The 22630-nt window shown below is 33.0% G+C and overlaps 2 protein-coding genes and 2 long non-coding RNA genes across 4 annotated transcripts; all 4 read left to right on the plus strand.

The window, feature by feature from the left end:
• Positions 1 to 6064: 6064 nt before the first annotated feature.
• Positions 6065 to 6721, plus strand: LOC148772853 (uncharacterized). The gene has a single exon (XM_088821079.1). The coding sequence runs from the start codon at positions 6065 to 6067 to the stop codon at positions 6719 to 6721; it is 657 nt and encodes a 218-aa protein (XP_088677205.1).
• Positions 6722 to 12381: 5660 nt separating this feature from the next.
• On the plus strand, positions 12382 to 14899 carry LOC148772854 (uncharacterized). Its single transcript, XR_016032959.1, has 3 exons — positions 12382 to 12640; positions 12722 to 12754; positions 14347 to 14899. It is a non-coding gene; the product is annotated as an uncharacterized LOC148772854 (long non-coding RNA).
• Positions 14900 to 15620: 721 nt separating this feature from the next.
• Positions 15621 to 17615, plus strand: LOC105971271 (uncharacterized). The gene is made up of 2 exons (XM_088821084.1): positions 15621 to 16308; positions 16441 to 17615. The coding sequence occupies exons 1-2, from the start codon at positions 15621 to 15623 to the stop codon at positions 17613 to 17615; spliced, it is 1863 nt and encodes a 620-aa protein (XP_088677210.1).
• Positions 17616 to 19766: 2151 nt separating this feature from the next.
• On the plus strand, positions 19767 to 21885 carry LOC105967758 (uncharacterized). The gene is made up of 3 exons (XR_016032960.1): positions 19767 to 20061; positions 20143 to 20175; positions 21767 to 21885. It is a non-coding gene; the product is annotated as an uncharacterized LOC105967758 (long non-coding RNA).
• The last annotated feature ends 745 nt before the right edge of the window (positions 21886 to 22630 follow it).

Raw genomic sequence — 22630 nt, forward strand, 5'->3', positions numbered from 1 at the left:
ATCGGTATCAATATGAGTATGAGTATTAGCATACATATTAGTATGGGTTCAAGTTGGAACGGAATTTCCAATTTTCACCGGTTCCGATCCGAAAAGTTCCGATTTCGGAACAATTTTTTTCATTTTGACTACCGAAATTCCGATTTCCGAATATTTCCGTTTTTTTAGATTGGAATTAGAACTATTTGAAATTTTCAATTTCCGATCCAATTTAATTCCGGAATTAATTCCGAAATAATCCAATTTTTTTTCGAAAAATACACCTATAAAAAATATATATTATATAATACTTATTTTTCCGAAAAATACAAATGTAAGTTTTGTTTTAGGATTTTGACATAATGAATTGTTGTTAGAAGTTTTATTGGGTATTATGTTGTGTTTATTTTTATTTATTTTTCTAACTGAATTTAGTAGTTATTAGTTTTACTTTTATCGATGTGGGATGTTCTTATTTTGAAATATTATGAACATTTTAGAAAATCTCGGCTAAGTATGAAATTTTAAAGCTTATGTGATTTCCGATGTTTTTCCGAAATTTTGAAATTTCCGAGCCTTTTGGAATTGGAATGAATTTTTAGATTCCGAAAATTTTGGAATTGGAATTGAAATTGATTTTGTACTTCCGATTTTTTTTGGAAATTTTCCGCAAAGGTTTATTCCGATCCGATCCATCCGACTTTCACTCCTAAATATTAGTATTCATATGAGTATGAGTATGAGTACGAGTATGAGTATATGATGAGCGTGAGTATAAGCACGAGTATGAGTAAGAGTTCGAGTATGAATATGAGTATGATTATTAGTATGATTATTAATATGAGTAAGAGTTTAGCATGCACAATTATACAAATTTAGTATTACTATTAGTATTAGTATTAGTAATAGATAATTATAATTAAAATTAATATTAGTATTAGTATTCGTATTTGTTTTAAAATTAGTATTATTAGTATTAGTATTTGATTTAGAATTAGTATTAATTCTTAGTATAGTATTAATGTTAATATCAGAGGTCACATGGGTAAATATACATCGCAATGTCGAGAGTTATGAATAGATGTGGTATAAAAATATTTTTCAATTTATAGATAACCGGAATGATTGGCCTTCACGCCTATCCCATCGATCGGAACTGGCAACAGATCTTTCAGCGGATCCAACAACGAATATGTCTATATTTACTAATGTTACGTGCAATAATCTCTACAGAGAAGCCGATGATACATGAATTTTGTTTTAAAGCACCGGATAGGATAATGAGATCAATATTGAATTCTTACAAACTTTTTGTTACTTAAACATGTGCATTTTTTGTATGTTCACATTTATTTGCAATGAGTATAATTTTCTATGAATAATCGAGTACGTTGTTTTTTGTGCAAGGTTAGTCTATGCATACATCTTCATTTGTTATTTATATATATTTATTTTTCTGTAAGTAATGGGTTGAACTTATATATTGAAATTGATGAATAAGAACATGTTATTCTTCCTCTAATGGTAAATTTGACTGTAGTTTTGTGTTATAATGCATTAATGCCCCAACATTTAGATTAATGCGAAATAGTGGTTCATTGATTCGATTGTTCTCTTGAAGTTCTTGAATTTAGTTGTGAGATTTCGACGTGGATGATATTTATAACATTATTATTTTTATATTTATCTAGATTTTTGCTGATAAAATGAAACACATTTTTTTGTTGATCGTCGATTTTTTAATTTATTGTTCTTTTACATTAATGCACTTTGATACGAGAATTGATTCTCGTGCATCGCACGGGTGAGATACTAGTAATAATAATAATAATAATAATAATAATAATAATAATAATAATAATAATAATAATAATAATAATAATAATAATAATAATAATAATAATAATAATAATAACAATAATAATAATAATAATAATAATAATAATAATAATAATAATAATAATAATATTAATAATAATAATAATAATAATAATAATAACAATAATAATAATAATAACAATAATAATAATAATAACAATAATAATAATAATAACAATAATAATAATAATAATAATAATAATAATAATAATAATAATAATTATAATAATAATTATAATAATAATTATAATAATAATATAATAATAATAATAATAATAATAATAATAATAATAATAATAATAATAATAATAATAATAATAATAATAATAATAATAATAATAATAATAATAATAATAATAATAATAATAATAATAATAATAATAATAATAATAATAATAATTATAATAATAATAATTATAATAATAATAATAATAATAATAATAATAATAATAATAATAATAATAATAATAATAATAATAATAATAATAATTATAATAATAATAATAATAATAATAATAATAATAATAATAATAATAATAATAATAATAATAATAATAATAATAATAATAATAATAATAATAATAATAATAATAATAATAATAATAATAATAATAATAATAATAATAATAATAATAATAATAATAATAATAATAATAATAATAATAATAATAATAATAATAATAATAATAATAATAATAATAATAATAATAATAATAATAATAATAATAATAATAATAATAATAATAATAATAATAATAATAATAATAATAATAATAATAATAATAATAATAATAATAATAATAATAATAATAATAATAATAATAATAATAATAATAATAACAATAATAATAATAATAATAATAATAATAATAATAATAATAATAATAATAATAATAATAATAATAATAATAATAATAATAATAATAATAATAATAATAATAATAATAATAATAATAATAATAATAATAATAATAATATTAATAATAATAATAATAATAATAATAATAATAATAATAATAATAATAATAATAATAATAATAATAATAATAATAATAATAATAATAATAATAATAATACTTTTTGGGAAAGTAATATTATTGTTGGGGACAATAATATTAGTAATATTACTGTGTTAATATTACTATTAATATTATTGTCTTGGTCTGCAATACTAATGTGTTAATATTAATACTTTCGCCCGCGCGACACACTTTTATGCCAACAGGGAATGTTTTGGCCTTCAATATTACTGAGATTGTTAACACAGTAGTTGGGCGGGGGTGGGGGGTCAACATCGGGGACTGGGCGGTCAACGCCGGCTACCGGCTTGGAAAAAAATTTCAGAAAAAAAAAAATCCAATGCCGGAATCTTGAAGGAAAAAAAATATTTTGTGATGAAAAATAAAATCGAAATCGAAAAGTTGTGAAAATTGGGGAAAATATCATATTTTTGTTCAAATCCGGGGTCAATGTGCAATATTGATGAAGTTAGTATAATGAATGAAATTGATGAAAATTATATTATGAGAGGTATTCTGAACAAAAGACAAGTGGATGAGTTTATCTGCGGATCATTTTTTTGTCTTAATATATGTGCATTTAAGTCTCTTCCCGTGGGCATATATGCAATTCGCCCCACTAAATCATTGGCATAAACAAAATGGGGCGTTTGTGAAATGTCATTCATTATATCGTTAGATGGTTGGAGGGTTCAACTCGGGTGTTTTCATTATTTATTTTATTTTATAATTAGGGTCCATTACAAATAAGTCCATCATCTCATACTTATTCATAAAGGGGTTTAGACAAAAAAACTATTTTACAAAAAAGTCCATCATCCCATACTTATTCATAAAGGGGTCCAAACAAAAAACTCTTCACAAAAAAGTTCACACATTAGCGAGAGATGTGTAAATGACTAAAATATCCATCACGTTTAATATGCTGTAATTTCATCCTTTAATTTTATTTAACCTCAAATTGACCCCAAATTTCACAAAGTATTCAATTTTCACCATCCAAAACTTTGAGTACAATTTCTTCAATCGCCACCGTTGACCGCCGGTCTCCCGTCGGTCTGTGGCGTTGAATCTTTTTTTTTTCTTTTTTTTTTCTCCTGATTTTTTCCGCCGGTTTCCGGCATTGACTTTTTCATTTTTTCCTTTCTCCTGATTTTTCTGCCGGTCTCTAGCGTTGATTTTTTTTTTCTCTCCTAATTTTTTTCCTCCATTATCTGGCGTTGACTTTTTCAAATTTTTTTTAGAATTATTTTTTACTTTAACACCTTTGCCCCGTTTAAACATCAATATTGTTGGGCTATACAATCATAGTAATTATATTACTGTTGAACACAATAATATTAACTATCGTACAATTTAACACAATAATATTGCTATATTACTCTCTATCACAATAATATTAAAATGTTGCCCTTTCAATAAAGGCAAACATAATAAAAAAATTCCAAAAAAAGTAATATTGATATGGTTGATAGTAATATTACTGCCATCCAAAGTAATATTACTAGAACAATAATATTACTATAAAAACAATAATATTACTGCAGCCACAGTAATAGTTTTGTGTTTACAGTAATATTACAATAGTATATAGTAATATTATTATGTTAATCAGTCAACAAAGCAAACAAAACAACAAAGCAAAAAAAAAATATTGATGTGGTTGACAGTAATATTAGTATGTTTACAATAATTTTACTGTCAACAACAGTAATATAATTACGTTGACTTATCAACAAATCAAACAAAATAAAAAAATACCAACAAATAATAATATTGTTGTGGTTGACAGTAATTGTACTGTCGGTGACAGTGCAATTACGTAAATGTACTGCAACGACATTACAATTACGTGAATGTACTGCAACGACATTACAATTACGTAAATGTACTATCAACCAGACAACCACAGTATAATTATTATGAATGACAGTAATATTACGATCAACATTCAGCAGCAGCGATCGTAAAAAAACCGATAAAAAAACCACTAAAAAAAGTCAACGCCGGAGACCGGTGGTCAATGCCAGAAACCGGCGGCGGAAGAAAACAGACAAAGAAAAAAAGGAAAAAAAAAAAGTCAATGCTGCAAACCGGCGGCAAAAAAAATATTTCAAAAAAAATAAGGTTAAAATAGAAAAAAGTCAAATTGAATTTTTGCGGTCAAAATTGATTGAATTGAAGTTACAATTATGATTTTTTTGTCGTAAAATCGATTAATCGTAGCATCGACGATCCGCCATCGAAGAAAAAATAAATGTCGAATGACAACTAATGATGAAGTTAACTAATGCTGAGTGATGTAATTAAACGGAGATCCGACAACCTGCCGTTGAAAAATGAAAAAAAAAAAAAAGATATCAAGCAATGTTAAAGTTAACTATTGTTAATGTTAACTAATGTTGAGTCAGCTAATCAGAGTTTCGATAACCCACCACCGGAAAAAAAAATTAAAAGAAGAAAAAATGGAATATCAAATGTTAACTAATGTTGAAGTTAATTGATATTGAGTTAGACAATCGAAGCACCGACGACCTAGGCAACTGCCGCCAAAAAAAAAATCAGGCCGGGCCAGACAGGACCGACCTGGTAGGCGACTGGGAGGAGATGGGGATGGGTTGGGCTTAAGAATCTACTATGAGATATAAGCATAGTCGATTAAGAATCTGACTACTAAAATTCAAAATAAAATAAAATTAGAGTTGATTAACCTTAATCGACAACCAGAGCATAGTCGATTTACTGAATCGACTATTGAACACGTACATAGTCGATTAAGGTTCCAACCTACACGAATTTCTCTACCCGCGCCGTTATCCGCTTGATCCACCAAAAAACCCTAAGTCTACCTCCTTATCGTCACCACACCGCCGCCACACCAGACTTTGTCAACCATAGTGGGAGTTCGATCTCCCAGTCGCTCAGTTTCAAGAACAAGAATCCTCCATTAACAACATTACTGAAGAACTCCATTAAAATATAACAAGTTGAATACATAATATTATTAGTCGAAATCCATGTCATCCAAATCGTCGTGACAAAACTGCTCTCTTCCTGGTAGAGCTCCCTCTTGTTGGGTTGGAGTTTTTTTCTCCTGTTTCTTGAGTTTCATTCTCTGCTTTCCTCTTCTCCCTTTTTCCCTCTTTCTCCATTTCTCCCTATTCCTCTGCCATTTTGGTTCTTCCGATATGGACAAACAACCACTTATTGATGACCTCATCCACAAAACCATTGGTCTTGAATGCAATGATGACACCACTGCTACCAACCCTCCATTTGAGAAAGAATACACATTTATTGCGAAGATTCTATCGGAGAAACCTATAAATATGAATGCTTTCAAAGCTACTATGCTTAAAGTCTGGCATCCGAAAAAACGTGTTCTTGCAAACCATCTTGATCCCAATCTTATGGCATTCATCTTTGAAGATGAAACTGATTTTTCAAGAATTTTCAATCTCTCTTGGACATTTCGTGATATCCAAATTGTTATTCAAATTTGGCCCCCGGATAAAGCCTTACCTGAAATTGATCTTAGCAAAACTCATTTCTGGATCCAAGTTTCAAATTTGCCCATTTGCTTCATCAACCTTCCCAATGCCTCTTCCATTGGAAACCTTGTCGGCAGATTCATTAGAGCAGACCTGTCCTCCTCATCTCAGAAATGGAAGAAATTCCTTCGTATCAAAGTGGAGATTGATACCACTAAACCGTTGGCCAACCTCATCACAATGTCTTCCCAAGGAAGATCTCCTCTCCAGATCGAAATCATACCGTATGAACGTCTTGCTGATTTCTGTTTTTACTGTGGATTAATGGGGCACAAGATTCAAAATTGCAAATAAAAAAATAGTGATGATCCGATGGTGAGTTCAACCTTTAGTTATGGTCCATGGCTTAAGGCAGATAATGCCCATATCCTTATGACAAGTGAATTTTCAAGGGATGTGATAGGTATTTGTCCTATTGGTGCACTGACCTCAATCCAAGTGCATGCCAGACACTTTTGCAGTCAACTCCAAGTATCAGACCCTCTTTTAATACACTTTTGCAAGTCATTTCCTGTGTCTGCGAGTTTTTTAGATGAAGTTACATTTTGCGTACCATTGCTTCAATCAGACAATTTGCAGTAGATTTGTATATGTACATGTACGTACAATAATAGAATATTTATATGTTGACATTTACATTCCTTCAATAATATTTTATGTCAGGTTTGCCTAATGAAATGTGGAATACAAGTTCCTTCAATAATATTTTATGTCATTTTGTTCCTTCAATACAATAACAACTTCATACGAAGCAGTTCATGCTTCAAAACATGTTGATGTTAATTCTATAAATTTGTTACTTAAGTTGTTTGTGTATAGAATTTTGCATTTTTTATTGTTTTGTTGCTTCATTATTTGCTAGAATTAGTAACCAACGTTTATACAGGTGATGATTGTTCTCAGGGGCAGATTTAGGGGTGGCCAAGTATGCTATGGACCACTCCAAATAATGAAAATAAATTTGCCTTAATGACAACGATCTCCAAGTTGTTAGATGAGGTCATGAGTTTGACTCCATTATTACGGTACAGAAAAAATATTGTTTAATTTTTTTGTCTAAATTTCTTTTGAGCCCCTCTCCCATAAACACATTATATTATATCTATATTACTATTTAGTACCCAAAATTCAAAATATACAAAAAAAATCCTAACTTTTTTTTAGCCCATCTCCCCAAAAACACATTATTATATCTATATTATTATTTAGTCCACCCAAAATTCAAAATATACAAAAAAAAATCCTAAATGTTTTCTTGTTTTTTTAGCCCCTCTCCCCAAAAACACATTATATTATATCTATATTATTATTTAGTCCACCCAAAATTCAAAATATACAAAAAAAGTCCCAAATTTTTTCTTCTCCTAATTTGTCCAAAAAAAAAAAGTTTCAATTTTTTTTCCCCTTCTCCTAATTTATCTAACAAAAAAAGGTTCAATTTTTTTTTCCGGGGGCGCTGCCCCCGAACCCCCGAAAATTTAACTCACTGTACAGTAAATTCTTGGACTCGGCATAGCCGGCATACCCTGAATTTTCGTCCTGGATCCGCCACTGCCACTAATTGTTCTTACGTCCGATCTGACAAAATCTTCAAAACAAAATAGTTTTTGTACCAATATAGTATTATGTCGGAACCTTTGAGTTTTTTCTTATCAACTTTATTCTTTTAACTTGAATTAAAATTAGAAAATGAATTATAAATATTAGTTACGATCATTTTTATAAATTGTGGAAAAATAACCTATTTGTTCATTTCATCATTTTCATAACTTAATCTTTTATTCCAGCATGTCCCTTAATCCATCACTGCCGTATTTTTTGGTGTTTTGTGTATTTGTTTGTGTACATGTGCAGTATCTTCATTAGTTTATGCTTTTCATTTAGTGCTTTATTTTCTTAGTTGACCAATTTCAACAACTATTAATTTTTTTGATGATATTTTTCACACAGCTATGTTTTCAAATCAGTTTACAACTATTGACATCTCTATTTACAATAAATTGAATCATCCCAAAATTTGTGAAGGTGGAAAAATTCGACAATTTGTGTAAATATTGGTGCCAAAATTTGGAAAACAATGACAAAAAAAAAAGCCTACCATAGCGAGATTTCATGTTAGTATTTTTTCGTGGATCAAGTGAAATACAGTGATAACACTATAATTTAATTTAAAATTTCATAATGTTTAATAGATTTTTCAATATAATTTTTATCTGTCATGTATCTAAATAATTACTTTATTCAATTTTCTAATGCGGCCACGTGCAACGAGTCACAGTTCCTAGTAAAGATAAATATAATATATATGGGTAAATTACAAATACCCCCTGAGGTATGGTTAAATTACAAAAACCCCCCTCTTGTTTGGATAATTACATCTACCCCCCTCAACTATGATTTTTTCTTACCTTTATGGTGCCAAATTCACATTGTCATCTAGATTCCGTGAAATGTGCTCTAGTTTGTACTCTTTGTGTAAAAAATACAGTTTTCGATGCACCACAAACTGATATATACAAGCTAAAAATCACATATTATGGTCATCTTGCTTAATAATGTAGAGTTTTAATGGGATAAAACGGGTACAAAGGTGATAATATTCCATATAATCTCGAAGATTCCACTAAATTTGATGAGTTGAGGGGGTGGTTGTAATTATCCAAACAAGAGGGGTGTTTTTGTAATTTGGTCATACCTCAGGGGGGTGTTTGTAATTTACCCAATATATATTACAAATTCCCCATCATTTGAACTCAATTCTTAATTTCAAACCGTAATTAATTCTAATTTCACCGGTTTTGACCACACAAAATCCCCAATTTCGGCCTTTATTTTTGAATTTTTTTTCTAACTCTTATTTGTCGTCATTGGCTGGGGGTCAACGTCGCTCTTCTGTGTTGACATTTTCTTTTCTTTTCTTTTCTTTAATTTTTGTTACGGCTGCCACATGGACGTCATGCAATGTACGTGACAATTATTATGTCCATGTTAACAAGTAAAGTTGTGTCAAAATGTGACAATTTGAGGACTATTCATTTTAGGTGTTATCCATGTGTCTATATATTCTTTTGTTAATGATGACGTTGCCAAAAAAATCCCCATTAAGAATTTTTAAAACTAGAACAAAAAAAAAGATAATTTTTTCTCATTCCGAATTTTTAGATTTGTAAGAGAATTAATTTATTTATATAAAATATAAAGTTGAATCCCCCTAAGTGCTTGACATTTGGCTATCTCAGTTGACGACATGTATTTAATTTCATCCCATGTGGCAAATTGATTGGTGAAAATAAATCATCAAAAAACATGTCATCATTTCCAAAATTAAAGGTAATTAAATATATTTTATTATTTTATTAATATATTTATGTCCTACCATTTATAAAATCTCTAAGTATATCAACTTTCTTAGAAACTATAAATATATTTATTTTTTAATGGCGACGGTTATATGCAAGCCCATTTTTTTATTAGTTCCAGACCTCCAACATAAAAATATTAATTTACCCTTAATGAAATTTAAAATTAAATAAAAAACACAAAACATTAAAAATTAAAAAAATCATTTCCTTTGTGCAAGACCAAATAAAAAAATATAAATCCAGAAACCCACATCCTTATTTCACGACATTAAAATCTCCCCCTTCTCCTTCTTCTTCACAAACCCACTAAGAAATCCTACACACCAAAATCATCAAATACATACCAACCATTCAAGATGAAACCAGAAAACAATGATATGGTAGTTTACGAGCGTAGAAAACACAATGAAGTATGTTTTAACCGTTTATTTTTGCCTTTGGGTCGTTTTATTATTTTTGGAAAAAAACTTCGACTATACCAAAAATCGGTCTGCAAATACCGATTTTTGTTACTAAAGTCGGTAACCACATTCCGATTATTTTATTAAAAATCGGTAGTTAAAAACCGATTTTTGTAGTACAAATCGGTATGACAACACCGATTTGTTTTTGTATTATCGGTATTGTCATGCCGACTTGTACTACAAAAATCGGTTTTTAAGTACCGATTTTATTATGTGTGTTTTTTAAGACCATTTTCTCATACTTTCGTGCAGCAACCTATCGGTATCCGAAAATCGATTTTGTACTCAATAATCGACATTAGAACGCCGATTTTGACTTGTAAAGTCGACGTTGTGTCGCCGATTTGGTTAACAAAAATCGGCATTATAACGCCGATTTTCGTATACAAAATCGGTGTATGTAAACCGATTTGGGAAACCAACGAAAAAAAAAAACAATTTCAATCTCAATTTTTTTTTTTCAAAATCGGCCAAAGCATTGCAACCCAACAAGAATTATGTATAGATTAATGTTCATTCATACGTATTTATCAAGAATCGATGCTCGATTAATGTTTTTGAATTTACAAATAAAAGTTTAGTAAAAAGGACATCGATGCTCGATTAATGTTTTCGAATTTACAAACAAAAGTTTATAAAAAAAAGACTTACTTGTTGTTGGTGGTGCAATTTGGTAATGGTGCGGTGGGTGGGTCGTTGATCATTGCCGGTGCGGTGGAAGTCTCGCCGGTCGGCGGCGACAATCGATATTTTCTTTTTGTTTTGTTTTGTTTTTTTTTTTTGATTTTTGGTCTTGAACAAATTGAAAATATGATTTATTTGTATTTGAGTATTATTTGTGGGTAAGGGTATATTTGTCATCTTTGGTCTTGATGTAATAAAATTAAATTAATTTACGGGCTTGAACTAATAAACTCTTTTATGTGGGTTTGAACTAATAAAAAAATGGGCTTGCATATAACCGCCGCCTTTTTTAATTTATTTTTAATATTAATGAAATTAAATTTAAATTTGGTTAAATTCAATTTAGAGTCTCCACTTACTATAGTTACGGAAATTTTGTATTTGAGTTAATAAATTTGGATTTATATTAAAAAAAATATGCAGAATAAATTATTTGATATTAATATATTATACATTTTACATGAACATAACGAAAGAATTTTTTTTTACTAATTTAATATTATATATTAACATTATATGTATAAAAGAAAGATACATGTTCGAATTTACTTTATTGCGGAAATTAGCACTATTTTTTTCATCTATGTGTGTAGTAATATTATCCCAATTAATTACCATATTGAAAATTATACTACAGGAATTTCATGCTATTGTTTTAACTTTTATTTTTTCTTCACAAAATCCAGTGACAATAAATTTTATGATTGATTTATATTTTTTTTAATTATATACTAATTAAAATACAAACTTTCTCGTGATTATACTAATAAATTGAAAAACATAAGTTAAGTTTAATCAATTGATAACAAAATATTGTGTAACACCCCACATTTTCGAAACCCTAGTCCCTCATCAAATTTCCATAACTCGAAAATTCTCACGTAGAAACCATTAGGAATTTATTTACTTTACTAATTTAATTTCTCTAAGTGCCTTATTTGCTTAGACTAATAATCCTTATATGCCGATTTGATTATATGCCTTGTGTGGAAGGAATTTATTGAATAATTATTTGCCAACTTTATTTCGATAATTATGTGCTTAAGTAGATTAATTATTGATAATTATGTGTTAGATTAAATAATGTGAATACATGTGCTATAGTTAATTAATTTTGTGGCATTTTAATTTAATTCCCTAAAGTGCCTTATAATGTCTAGTGAAATATAGGCATGCATACATGTATATATACGTATATACATATATAGTCATATGCCTATGCATGATATACATACATAGGTGAAATACATATTTAAATATATATATATATGTGTGTGTTTTCGGATGTGTGTGTGTAGGAATTAATTTGTGATTTTATTAATTAGAAAAATAAAAAGATGCATGACACTTGGCAAAGAGTGAGGATTTACACTAATCCTACACTCAAGCATGCTAAGTAATCTCAAGAGACACTCCCATGTCTTCTTATCTCTCCACCTATACCCCCACTTGTCTTCTCTTCACCATCACCACCGAAGCACCACCTCCTCTATCGGCCAACACCTCAAAATTCTTCAAGAAAAAAATAGAGAAATCAAAATGCAAATCCCCTATATAAGCTTCACCCCTGAATATGCTAAGAACACCATCAAAAATACTTGCCCTCTTACAAGAGATTTAAACTCCTCCCAACTTGATATCAAAGCTCTCACCTTCTCCATTCAACTAGCTTGGTTCAATCTTGGAGCCACTTCTTGAAGGAGGTAACATTGTATCTTTGTGTTCTTCATCTTCTTCATCCTCCTTTTCTTTCTTTCTCTAAAAAACCCTCTTTTCTTTTGAAGGTTTTTCTTTCTTCGGCCAACACTCTTTGATAGGTAAGAAATCTCGAATTTCTTGCTGCAATCGAAGGGTATCATAGTATGGAAAAGGATTTTCAAAACTACCTAAAAGATTTCCTCACTTTTCAAAAGATTAGGGCTTTTTGTGTAAAATCCGAAATCTTGTGCTAATCTTGATATTTGTGTTCTTGCATGTCTAATCCATGTTATAATCTGTCAATCTAAGTATGTTGTGTTTAAAGGTTTAATGTTTCGAATTTTTGAGAATTTTTGAAAAAGAAAATGAGGTTTTCAAGATTTTTGGGTTGCATGTGTAGATCTATGAATCTTTAGGACTAATCTGCAATTTCTTAAAATTTCGGCATGAAAAATGTTTTCATCTTTAAAATCTCAGTAGGAGTAAGTGGAATTTTGTTATTTTCTATTTAGCCACAGTTTGGGATTAATATTTGTTGGAAAACTCATTTTGGCTTCAACATTTCCTGCCAAGTAATTTAATTTTTTTAAATCCGATTTTTGAGAAAACTACAAAATTCTTTTTGCATCTGTTCATTTAGTCAGTTAGGCAGTCTATAATTAAATTTGAAATCTTTTAGATACCATTTGTTATTATTTCGAAATATTGGTTGTGCATGTGTCATAAATGGAACTTTTGTTTTTTAATCATTGTGCCTTGTGTATTAATTGTGAGAATATGAATTTATGGTTAAAAATCTGCACCTGAACTATGTTAAGGGGCTGTAAGAATTTTTAATCCATTAAATGAGCAAAAGTGGGAGAAAATCCTATTAATAAAAAGCTAAAAATGTTGGTGCTTTAAGGGCATGTTTGATAATTGAATGCTAATTAAAATGTGTTTTGGGGCTGCATGTTATGTGTATGTGTGTGCTGCCGTGTGTGTGTGTGCTGCTGTGTGTGTGTGTGTGTGAAATATATAAATATATAATATGATGCTATAATAATTACGTGAATTATGTGCTCTACTTAACTGGATCTATATATATATGTGTATGATATGTGTGTGATTGTCGTGTGTATTATGTGGATAATTGAATTTTGTTTGTATGTTCGTTGATTGATATTTGTGATGTCGTAATGTGGTCATTTTGTATTAGAGTCTCATTCGTCTCATGGTCTTGCATAAAAAGAGAGATTTCATTTTTACGAAAGGAAAGGTTAATGGAATGCTTGGGTTGGATAAGTCGGGATACGGGGGGCCGGTATCCCAAGCATAGTTACTATAGATAAAGGGGTGGTTTGATTCCACCAAAACAACGGGCTCAGAATAATATGCTTATCATCCAAGTAAAGAAGTTAATTTTTCACGGATCCGAACAACAGAAAATGTTTTCATTCATGCAATTGCACGAAAAGGGTAAATTAGTAATTTTCAGCATTTGAGTCGAAAAAGGGGTAAATTTGTAATTTTCAGTAATTGGGTCGATTTACGTGCTTAGATGAAATTTCGTGTTTGTGTGTGTGTGTGTTCGTTTGCCGACGAATGGTAAGGTGTGATGCTTATGTGTATGTACTAATATAAGTACGTAAAACCATATTTTAAAACCTCGTTATCCATTCGGATTTCTTACTGGGCTTAATAGCTCATATAGATAGTTCTTTGATTGCAGGTAGTAGTAGTAATCCCGCATCGGAATGGACCGAGTAGTGGATTGGAGTCTTGACCGGAGGCTTTTGGAGGGTCGTACGAGGGGTCTCTAAACTATGCTTATTTTATTTTGGTGATGTAACTTATAAACGATTTCCGTATTTTTCCTTTCTCTAAAACTCTAGTATTTCCTCACTAGGGGAATTAAACTCTTATTTTAATATGGGCCTTACTTTGATATTAATATAGTTGGTCCGCTTATTTTGGTAATTGTACTTCTTGCCCGAAAATCCCTATTCACCAAATACCTTAAACTCTGATTTCTTCTCGAACCCAAATTAGAACCTATAGTTAGATAAACGTAGCACTCGAATAATAATCTCCCTTTTTGAAGTGATTCCAAAACGAAAGATTTGAAACGACCAAAATCACCCTAAGAAGTTTTCGAAATTTTCAAGGTTTCCAAAAGTTTTCAAATGACCCAAAAAGATATTTTTAGAAATTACATTTTGGTCTTACTCGAAAGTTTTAAAAATTTCAAAGAGATCCCTTTTGCTTCCGCTACCTAAATAAAGTTTTCCGATAAACTAGTTCGATTTATCGCCCGACCCGAGGGGGGTGCTACAGCGGTGGTATTAGAGCATTGTTTATAGAAAACTCGTACGAACCAAAAGCCGGGCTTGAAGACTTACGAGACACGATAAACTCGTCCATCCGGTAACATTATGTGTATTATATGTCTTATTTATTTATGTGCTTTAATTATAAATTGCATAATAGGTTATAGAAATTATGGCAAGACGACTAACCCGGAGTTCCCAAGGCACTCCCACTAATGAACCAACCGACCTTAACCAAACCATCCATAACCTCTCGAACCTTATTCGAGAACAAGCCCAAAACCACCAAAGACAAATTGACCAACTTCTTCGACGAAACCATCCTCCTCCGCCTCCTCCTCAAGCAGCACCTCACGCCATTTACCAACGATTTCTCAAGATGAACCCCTCCGAATTTCATGGTGGAACCGATCCGACAATAGCCGAAGAATGGGTCAAATCCCTAGAAGTGATCTACGACTACATGCAAATGACCGATCGTGATCGTGTGCATTGCGCTCTTTTCTTACTCCGAAACGAAGCTCGTCACTGGTGGGAATGAGTCAAAGAAGAAGTCGACCTCGACACTATACAATGGACCGACTTCAAACTACAATTCTTCGAAAAATATTTCGCCAAAGACGTACCTGCCCACAAACTGAAGGAATTTCTAGAACTTCGTCAAGGTGAATTGCCAATGCTCGAATACATCTGTCACTTCAAACGTGGCTGTCTCTATGCCCCATTCATCGCTCCAAACCCCGAAGAGAAAAAAAATCACTTCATCCGTGGCCTACAACCTGAGATCCGACATGATATCCGCATGTCCGACGCCTCGACTTTCCGACAACTAGTGGACAAAGCCCTGATGGCAGCTCAAGACGAAAAGGAGATCCAACAGAATCGTCGATCCCAAGGCACGAGTCAACTTCCACGGAAAAAGGCTAACTTCGGCAACCACAAATTCAAGGGCAACCGAAGCCAACCATCGAATCAATTTGGACTTCCACAGCCGCCCAAACCAACTTGCTCACAATGCGGGAAATCACACTTTGGAGTTTGTGTACATGGGACGAACACGTGCTTCAGATGTAGAAAGACCGGACACATAGCAAGGGATTGTCCGAATGCTCCGAATCGTGCCCAAGGGCGTGTGGTTGCTATGACAAAGGAGCAGATTGAGCAAGATCCCTCAATGATAGCAGGTACTATATACATCTTCGACGAACCTGTCTATGCCTTAATTGGTTCCGGTTCTACTCACTCTTTCATATCGGAGAATATGATTAGAAGCCTTAAGATCAAACCTAGTCACTTGAATCACGACTATAGCATACTCACCCCCTCTGGCGAAGAAATGATCTCGAACCTAGTGGTGACCAACTGTTCGATCCGAGTTCATTCGCAACCTTTGAATTTCGACCTCATTGTCCTACCGATCCGCAATTTTAATATCATTCTAGGAATGGATTGGTTAACCGAATATAAAGCCTAAATTGACTGTGCCCCGAAAACAGTTATTTTTCCTCTACCAAGCGGCCAAATCCTAAAATTCCAAAGCCAAGCCAAAACTTCGATTCCAATTATCTCAGCCATAAAAGCCGTCAAACTCATTCATAAAGGGCATTTCGGCTATCTAGTAGATGTCGTGAATCCCGAACCCGACACCAAACCTCAACTGTCCGAAGTCCGAACAGTACAAGAATTTCCCGACGTATTTCCCGACGTATTTCCCGACGATATTCCCGGACTTCCACCCGATCGAGAAATTGAGTTCGAAATCGATCTAATTCCCGGAGCCGCATCAATTTCGAAAGCCCCATATCGCATGGCCCCACTTGAATTGAAAGAATTGAAAGATCAGATCCAAGAGCTGCTCGACAAAGGTTACGTTCGACCTAGTCACTCACCATGGGGAGCCCCAGTGCTGTTTGTCAAAAAGAAAGACGGATCCCTTCGTCTTTGTATCGATTATCGAGAGCTCAACAAAATTACTATCAAGAAGAAGTACCCTCTTCCCCGAATTGATGATCTGTTCGACCAACTCCAAGGTTCTTCTGTCTTTTCCAAGATTGATCTTCGATCCGGATATCACCAACTCAAAATCAAAGAGTCCGACTTTCCGAAAACCGCCTTCCGGACGAGATATGGCCACTACGAATTCATCGTCATGCCTTTCGGTCTAACTAATGCCCCCGCCGCATTTATGGATCTCATGAATCGAGTTTTTCACCCGTATCTAGACCAATTCGTAATCGTCTTCATCGACGATATTCTCATTTACTCCAAGAACGAAGAAGATCATTTTTCTCACCTCCGCACCGTTCTCCAAACTCTTCGATCTCATCAGCTGTACGCCAAATTCAGCAAGTGTGAGTTCTGGCTATCCAGTGTCTCTTTTCTTGGCCACATCGTCTCAGCAAGTGGAATCTCCATCGACCCCAGCAAGATAGAAGCAGTTTCCAACTGGTCAATTCCGAAGAATGCAAAGGAGATAAGGAGTTTCCTCGGTCTAGTCGGTTACTACCGCAAATTCGTACAAGATTTCTCGAAACTCGCCTCGCCACTCACTCGACTCACTCGAAAGGATGTCAAATACCAATGGACCCCAGAATGCAACGCTAGCTTCACCGAACTCAAGAATAGACTCACCTCTGCCCCAATTCTAGCACTACCAGAAAGAACTAAATAATTCATAGTCTACAGCGACGCCTCGAAGCTAGGGTTAGGAGCCGTACTCATGCAGAATGGAAAACTTATAGCCTACGCCTCTCGGCAACTCAAGGAGTACGAACGGAACTACCCCACCCATGATCTCGAATTAGCCGCCGTTGTCTTCGCACTCAAAATCTGGCGACACTACCTTTATGGCGAAAAGTGCACCATCTACACCGATCACAAGAGTCTTAAGTACTTTTTCACTCAAAAGAAACTAAATATGAGGCAAAGAAGATGGCTCGAACTAGTCAAAGACTACGACTGCGAAATACTCTATCACCCTGGTAAAGCAAATGTCGTGGCAGACGCTCTTAGCCGCAAATCAATCAATGCCCTCATCGTTCAGCCAAATCTGACAGAAACAATCAAGACTGCTCAACACGCCGATCCCCAAGTTCTCAAAGTTCGCGACAACCTCGAATCCAATCCAAATTTTCGAGTCTCTGACGAAGGAATTGTCCGATTCCAAAACCGCATTTATGTACCTAACGACTCCAAGATTCGCCGATTAATCCTAACCGAAGCCCATCAGACGGTGTATACTTGCCATCCCGGAGCAACCAAGATGTACCAAGATCTGAAGAAACTCTACTGGTGGCCCGGAATGAAAAGAGAAACTGCCCAATTCGTCGCCGAATGTCTAGTTTGCCAAAGAGTCAAAGCAGAACACCAAAGACCCGGAGGTCTACTGCAGTCCAATCTGATTCCAGAATGGAAATGGGAAGCTGTCACAATGGATTTCGTTCAAGGGTTTCCAAAGACCCAAAGAGGATTCGACGCCATTTGGGTGATTGTCGAGCGATTAACCAAGTCCGCCCATTTTCTTCCCGTTCGAATGACCTTTAGCCTAGAGAAACTAGCAGAGCTGTATGTCCAAGAAATTGTCCGACTCCACGGTGTTCCAGTCTCTATCATCTCCGACCGAGACCCTCGATTCACGTCTAAATTCTGGAAAAGCTTACATGAAACTCTCGGAACTCGCCTTAATTTTAGTACCGCCTTTCAACAGCAAACCGACGGTCAATCCGAACGAACCATCAAAACCCTAGAAGATCTACTTCGCGCCTGTATTCTCGATTTCGGAGGAAATTGGGAATCGCGACTTCCACTAATCGAATTCGCCTACAACAATAGCTTCCAATCATCTATCGGAATGGCACCATATGAAGCTCTCTACGGTCGCAAGTGCCGATCTCCACTCCATTGGGATGAAATGGGAGAAAGAAAATTCCTCGGCCTAGAACTAGTTCAGCAAACCGTCGAAATAATTCAGAACATTCGAGAAAGAATGCGTACCGCCCAAAGTCGGCAGCAAAGTTACGCCAATTCTCGAATAAGTGATTTAGAATTCGGAGTTGGAGACTCCGTATGTCTTAAAGTGTCACCTTTCAAGGGAATCATGCGATTTGGAAAAAGGGGAAAGTTAGCGCCTCATTTTATCGGACCATTTGAGATTCTCGAGAAAATCGGCACCCGAGCCTATCGTCTAGCCCTGCCACCTAACCTATCCAATTTTCACAACGTGTTCCACGTGTCCATGCTTCGTAAATATATCCGTAGCCCAGACCATGTTCTAAAACCCGAACCTATCGAATTAACCCCCAACCTAACCTACGAAGAAAAACCCTCCCAAATCCTCGAATACAAAACCAAAACCTTATGTAACCGAAACATTCGCTTAGTTAAAGTCTTGTGGCATAATCATACTTTAGAAGAAGCCACGTGGGAAAGCGAAGAGGAAATGCGTAAACTCTTTCCGGAATTATTCGGGTCAGGTAACAATTTTGGGGACAAAATTATTACCCGAAAATTCTCACAGAGAAACCATTAGGAATTTATTTACTTTACTAACTTAATTTCTCTAAGTGCCTTATTTGCTTAGACTAATAATCATTATATGCCGATTTGATTATATGCCTTGTGTGGTAGGAATTTATTGAATAGTTATGTGCCAACTTTATTTCGATAATTATGTGCTTAAGTAGATTAATTATTGATAATTATGTGTGTGTATGAATTAATTTGTGATTTTATTAATTAGAAAAAATAAAAAGATTCATGACACTTGGCAAAGAGTGAGGATTTACACTAATCCTACACTCAAGCATGCTAAGTAATCTCAAGAGACACTCTCATGTCTTCTTCTCTCTCCACCTATACCCCCACTTGTCTTCTCTTCACCATCACCACCGAAGCACCACCTCCTCCATCGGACAACACCTCAAAATTCTTCAAGAAAAAAATAGAGAAATGAAAATGCAAATCCCCTATATAAGCTTCACCCTTGAATATGCTAAGAACACCATCAAAAATACTTGCCCTCTTACGGGAGATTTAAACTCCTCCCAACTTGATATCAAAGCTCTCACATTCTCCATTCAACTAGCTTGGTTCAATCTTGGAGCCACTTCTTGAAGGAGGTAACATTGTATCTTCGTGTTCTTCATCTTCTTCATCCTCCTTTTCTTTCTTTCTCTAAAAAACCCTCTTTTCTTTTGAAGGTTTTTCTTTCTTCGGCCAACACTCTTTGATAGGTAAGAAATCTCAAATTTCTTGCTGCAATCAAAGGGTATCATAGTATGGAAAAGGATTTTCAAAACTACCTAAAAGATTTCCTCACTTTTCAAAAGATTAGGGCTTTTTGTGTAAAATCCGAAATCTTGTGCTAATCTTGATAATTGTGTTCTTGCATGTCTAATCCATGTTATAATCTGTCAATCTAAGTATTTTGTGTTTAAAGGTTTAATGTTTCGAATTTTTGAGAATTTTTGAAAAATAAAATGAGTTTTTCAAGATTTTTGGGTTGCATGTGTAGATCTATGAATCTTTAGGACTAATCTGCAATTTCTTAAAATTTCGGCATGAAAAATGTTTTCATCTTTAAAATCTCAGTAGGAGTAAGTGGAATTTTGTTATTTTCTATTTAGCCATAGTTTGGGATTTAATATTTGTTGGAAAAATCATTTTGGCTTCAACATTTCTTGCCGAGTAATTTAATTTTTATAAATTCGATTTTTGAGAAAACTGCAAAATTCTTTTTGCATCTGTTCATTTAGTCAGTTAGGCAGTCTATAATTAAATTTGAAAATTTGTAGATACCATTTGCTATTATTTCGAAATATTGGTTGTGCATGTGTCATAAATGGAACTTTTGGGTTTTCATCATTGTGCCATGTGTATTAATTGTGAGAATATGAATTTATGGTTAAAAATCTACAGCTGAACTATGTAAGGGGCTGTAAGAATTTTTAATGCATTAAATGAGCAAAAGTGGGAGGAATCCCATTAATGAAAAGCTCAAAATGTTGGTGCTTTAAGGGCATGGTTTGATAATTGAATGCTAATTAAAATGTGTTTTGGGGCTGCATGTTATGTGCATGTGTGTGCTGCCGTGCGTGTGTGTGTGTGCTGCTGTGTGTGTGTGAAATATATAAATATATAATATGATGCTATAATAATTATGTGAATTATGTGCTATACTTAAATGGTTCTATATATATATGTGTATGATATGTGTGTGATTGCCGTGTGTATTATGTTGATAATTGAATTTTGTTTGTATGTTCGTTGATTGATATTTTTGATGTCGTAATGTGGTCATTTTGTATTAGAGTCTCATTCGTCTCATGGTCTTGCATAAAAAGAGAGATTTCATTTTTACGAAAGGAAATGTTAATGGAATGCTTGGGTTGGATAAGTCGGGATACGGGGGGCCGGTATCCCACCCATAGTTACTATAGATAAAGGGGTGGTTTGATTCCACCAAAAAACGGGCTCAGAATAATATGCTTATCATCCAAGTAAAGAAGTTAATTTTTCACGGATCCGAACAACAGAAAATGTTTTCATTCATGCATTTGCACGAAAAGGGTAAATTAGTAATTTTCAGCATTTGAGTCGAAAAAGGGGTAAATTGGTAATTTTCAGTATTTGCGTCGATTTACGTGCTTAGATGAAATTTTGTGTTTGTGTGTGTGTGTGTGTTCGTTTGCCGACTAATGGTAAGGTGTGATGCTTATGTGTATGTACTAATATAAGTACGTAAAACCATATTTTAAAACCTCCTTATCCATTCGGATTTCTTACTGTGCTTAATAGCTCATATAGATACTTCTTTGATTGCAGGTAGTAGTAGGAATCCCGCATCGGAATGGACCGAGTAGTGGATCGGAGTCTTGGCCGGAGGCTTTTGGAGGGTCGTACGAGGGGTCTATAAACTATGCTTATTTTATTTTGGCGATGTAACTTACGATTTCCGTATTTTCCGTTTCTCTAAAACTCTAGTATTTCCTCACTAGGGAATTAAACTCTTATTTTGATATGGGCCTTACTTTGATATTAATATAGTTGGTCCGCTTATTTTGGTAATTGTACTTCTTACCCGAAAATCCCTATTCACCAAATACCTTAAACTCTGATTTCTTCTCGAACCCAAATTAGAACCTATAGTTAGATAAACGTAGCACTTTAATAATAATCTCCCTTTTTGAAGTTATTCCAAAATGAAGGATTTGAAACGACCAAAATCACCCTAAGAAGTTTTCGAAATTTTCAAGGTTTCCAAACGTTTTCAAATGACCCAAAAAGAGATTTTTAGAAATTACATTTTGGTCCTACTCGAAAGTTTTAAAAATTTCAAAGAGATCCCTTTTGCTTCCGCTACCTAAATAAAGTTTTCCGATAAACTGGTTCGATTTATCGCCCGACCCGAGGGGGGTGCTACATATTGATTTTATATATTTCAAAATATAACAATGCTATTCTAAATCTTTACTATTAAATTCGTTTACTCACTTTATTTAATACCAAAAATTAAGAATATCAAATATTTTGTTTAAAAGGTATAATGATCCTATGTACTATATATCGTATTCACTAATAAATATTTCTCTATAACTTTGATGAATATAATTAAATATATGTCTAGAGCAACTCCAACTAAAAAATATCTAAATAATTTTGCAAATATTTATGTGATATTTAATATGC

The sequence above is a fragment of the Erythranthe guttata genome, chromosome 1 (genome assembly GCF_056151865.1).
Source record: "Erythranthe guttata isolate IM_541 chromosome 1, IM_541, whole genome shotgun sequence".
Classification (NCBI taxonomy): domain Eukaryota; kingdom Viridiplantae; phylum Streptophyta; class Magnoliopsida; order Lamiales; family Phrymaceae; genus Erythranthe; species Erythranthe guttata.

What these genes read in the sequence shown, in the direction of transcription:
- LOC148772853 (XM_088821079.1), top strand. Translation starts at nt 6,065, where the DNA reads ATGGACAAACAACCACTTATTGATGACCTCATCCACAAAACCATTGGT.
- LOC105971271 (XM_088821084.1), top strand. Translation starts at nt 15,621, where the DNA reads ATGCTCGAATACATCTGTCACTTCAAACGTGGCTGTCTCTATGCCCCA. An exon ending in GAACCTAGTGGTGACCAACT is followed by an intron (nt 16,309 to 16,440) that starts GTTCGATCCGAG and finishes CCCCGAAAACAG; the next exon opens with TTATTTTTCCTCTACCAAGC.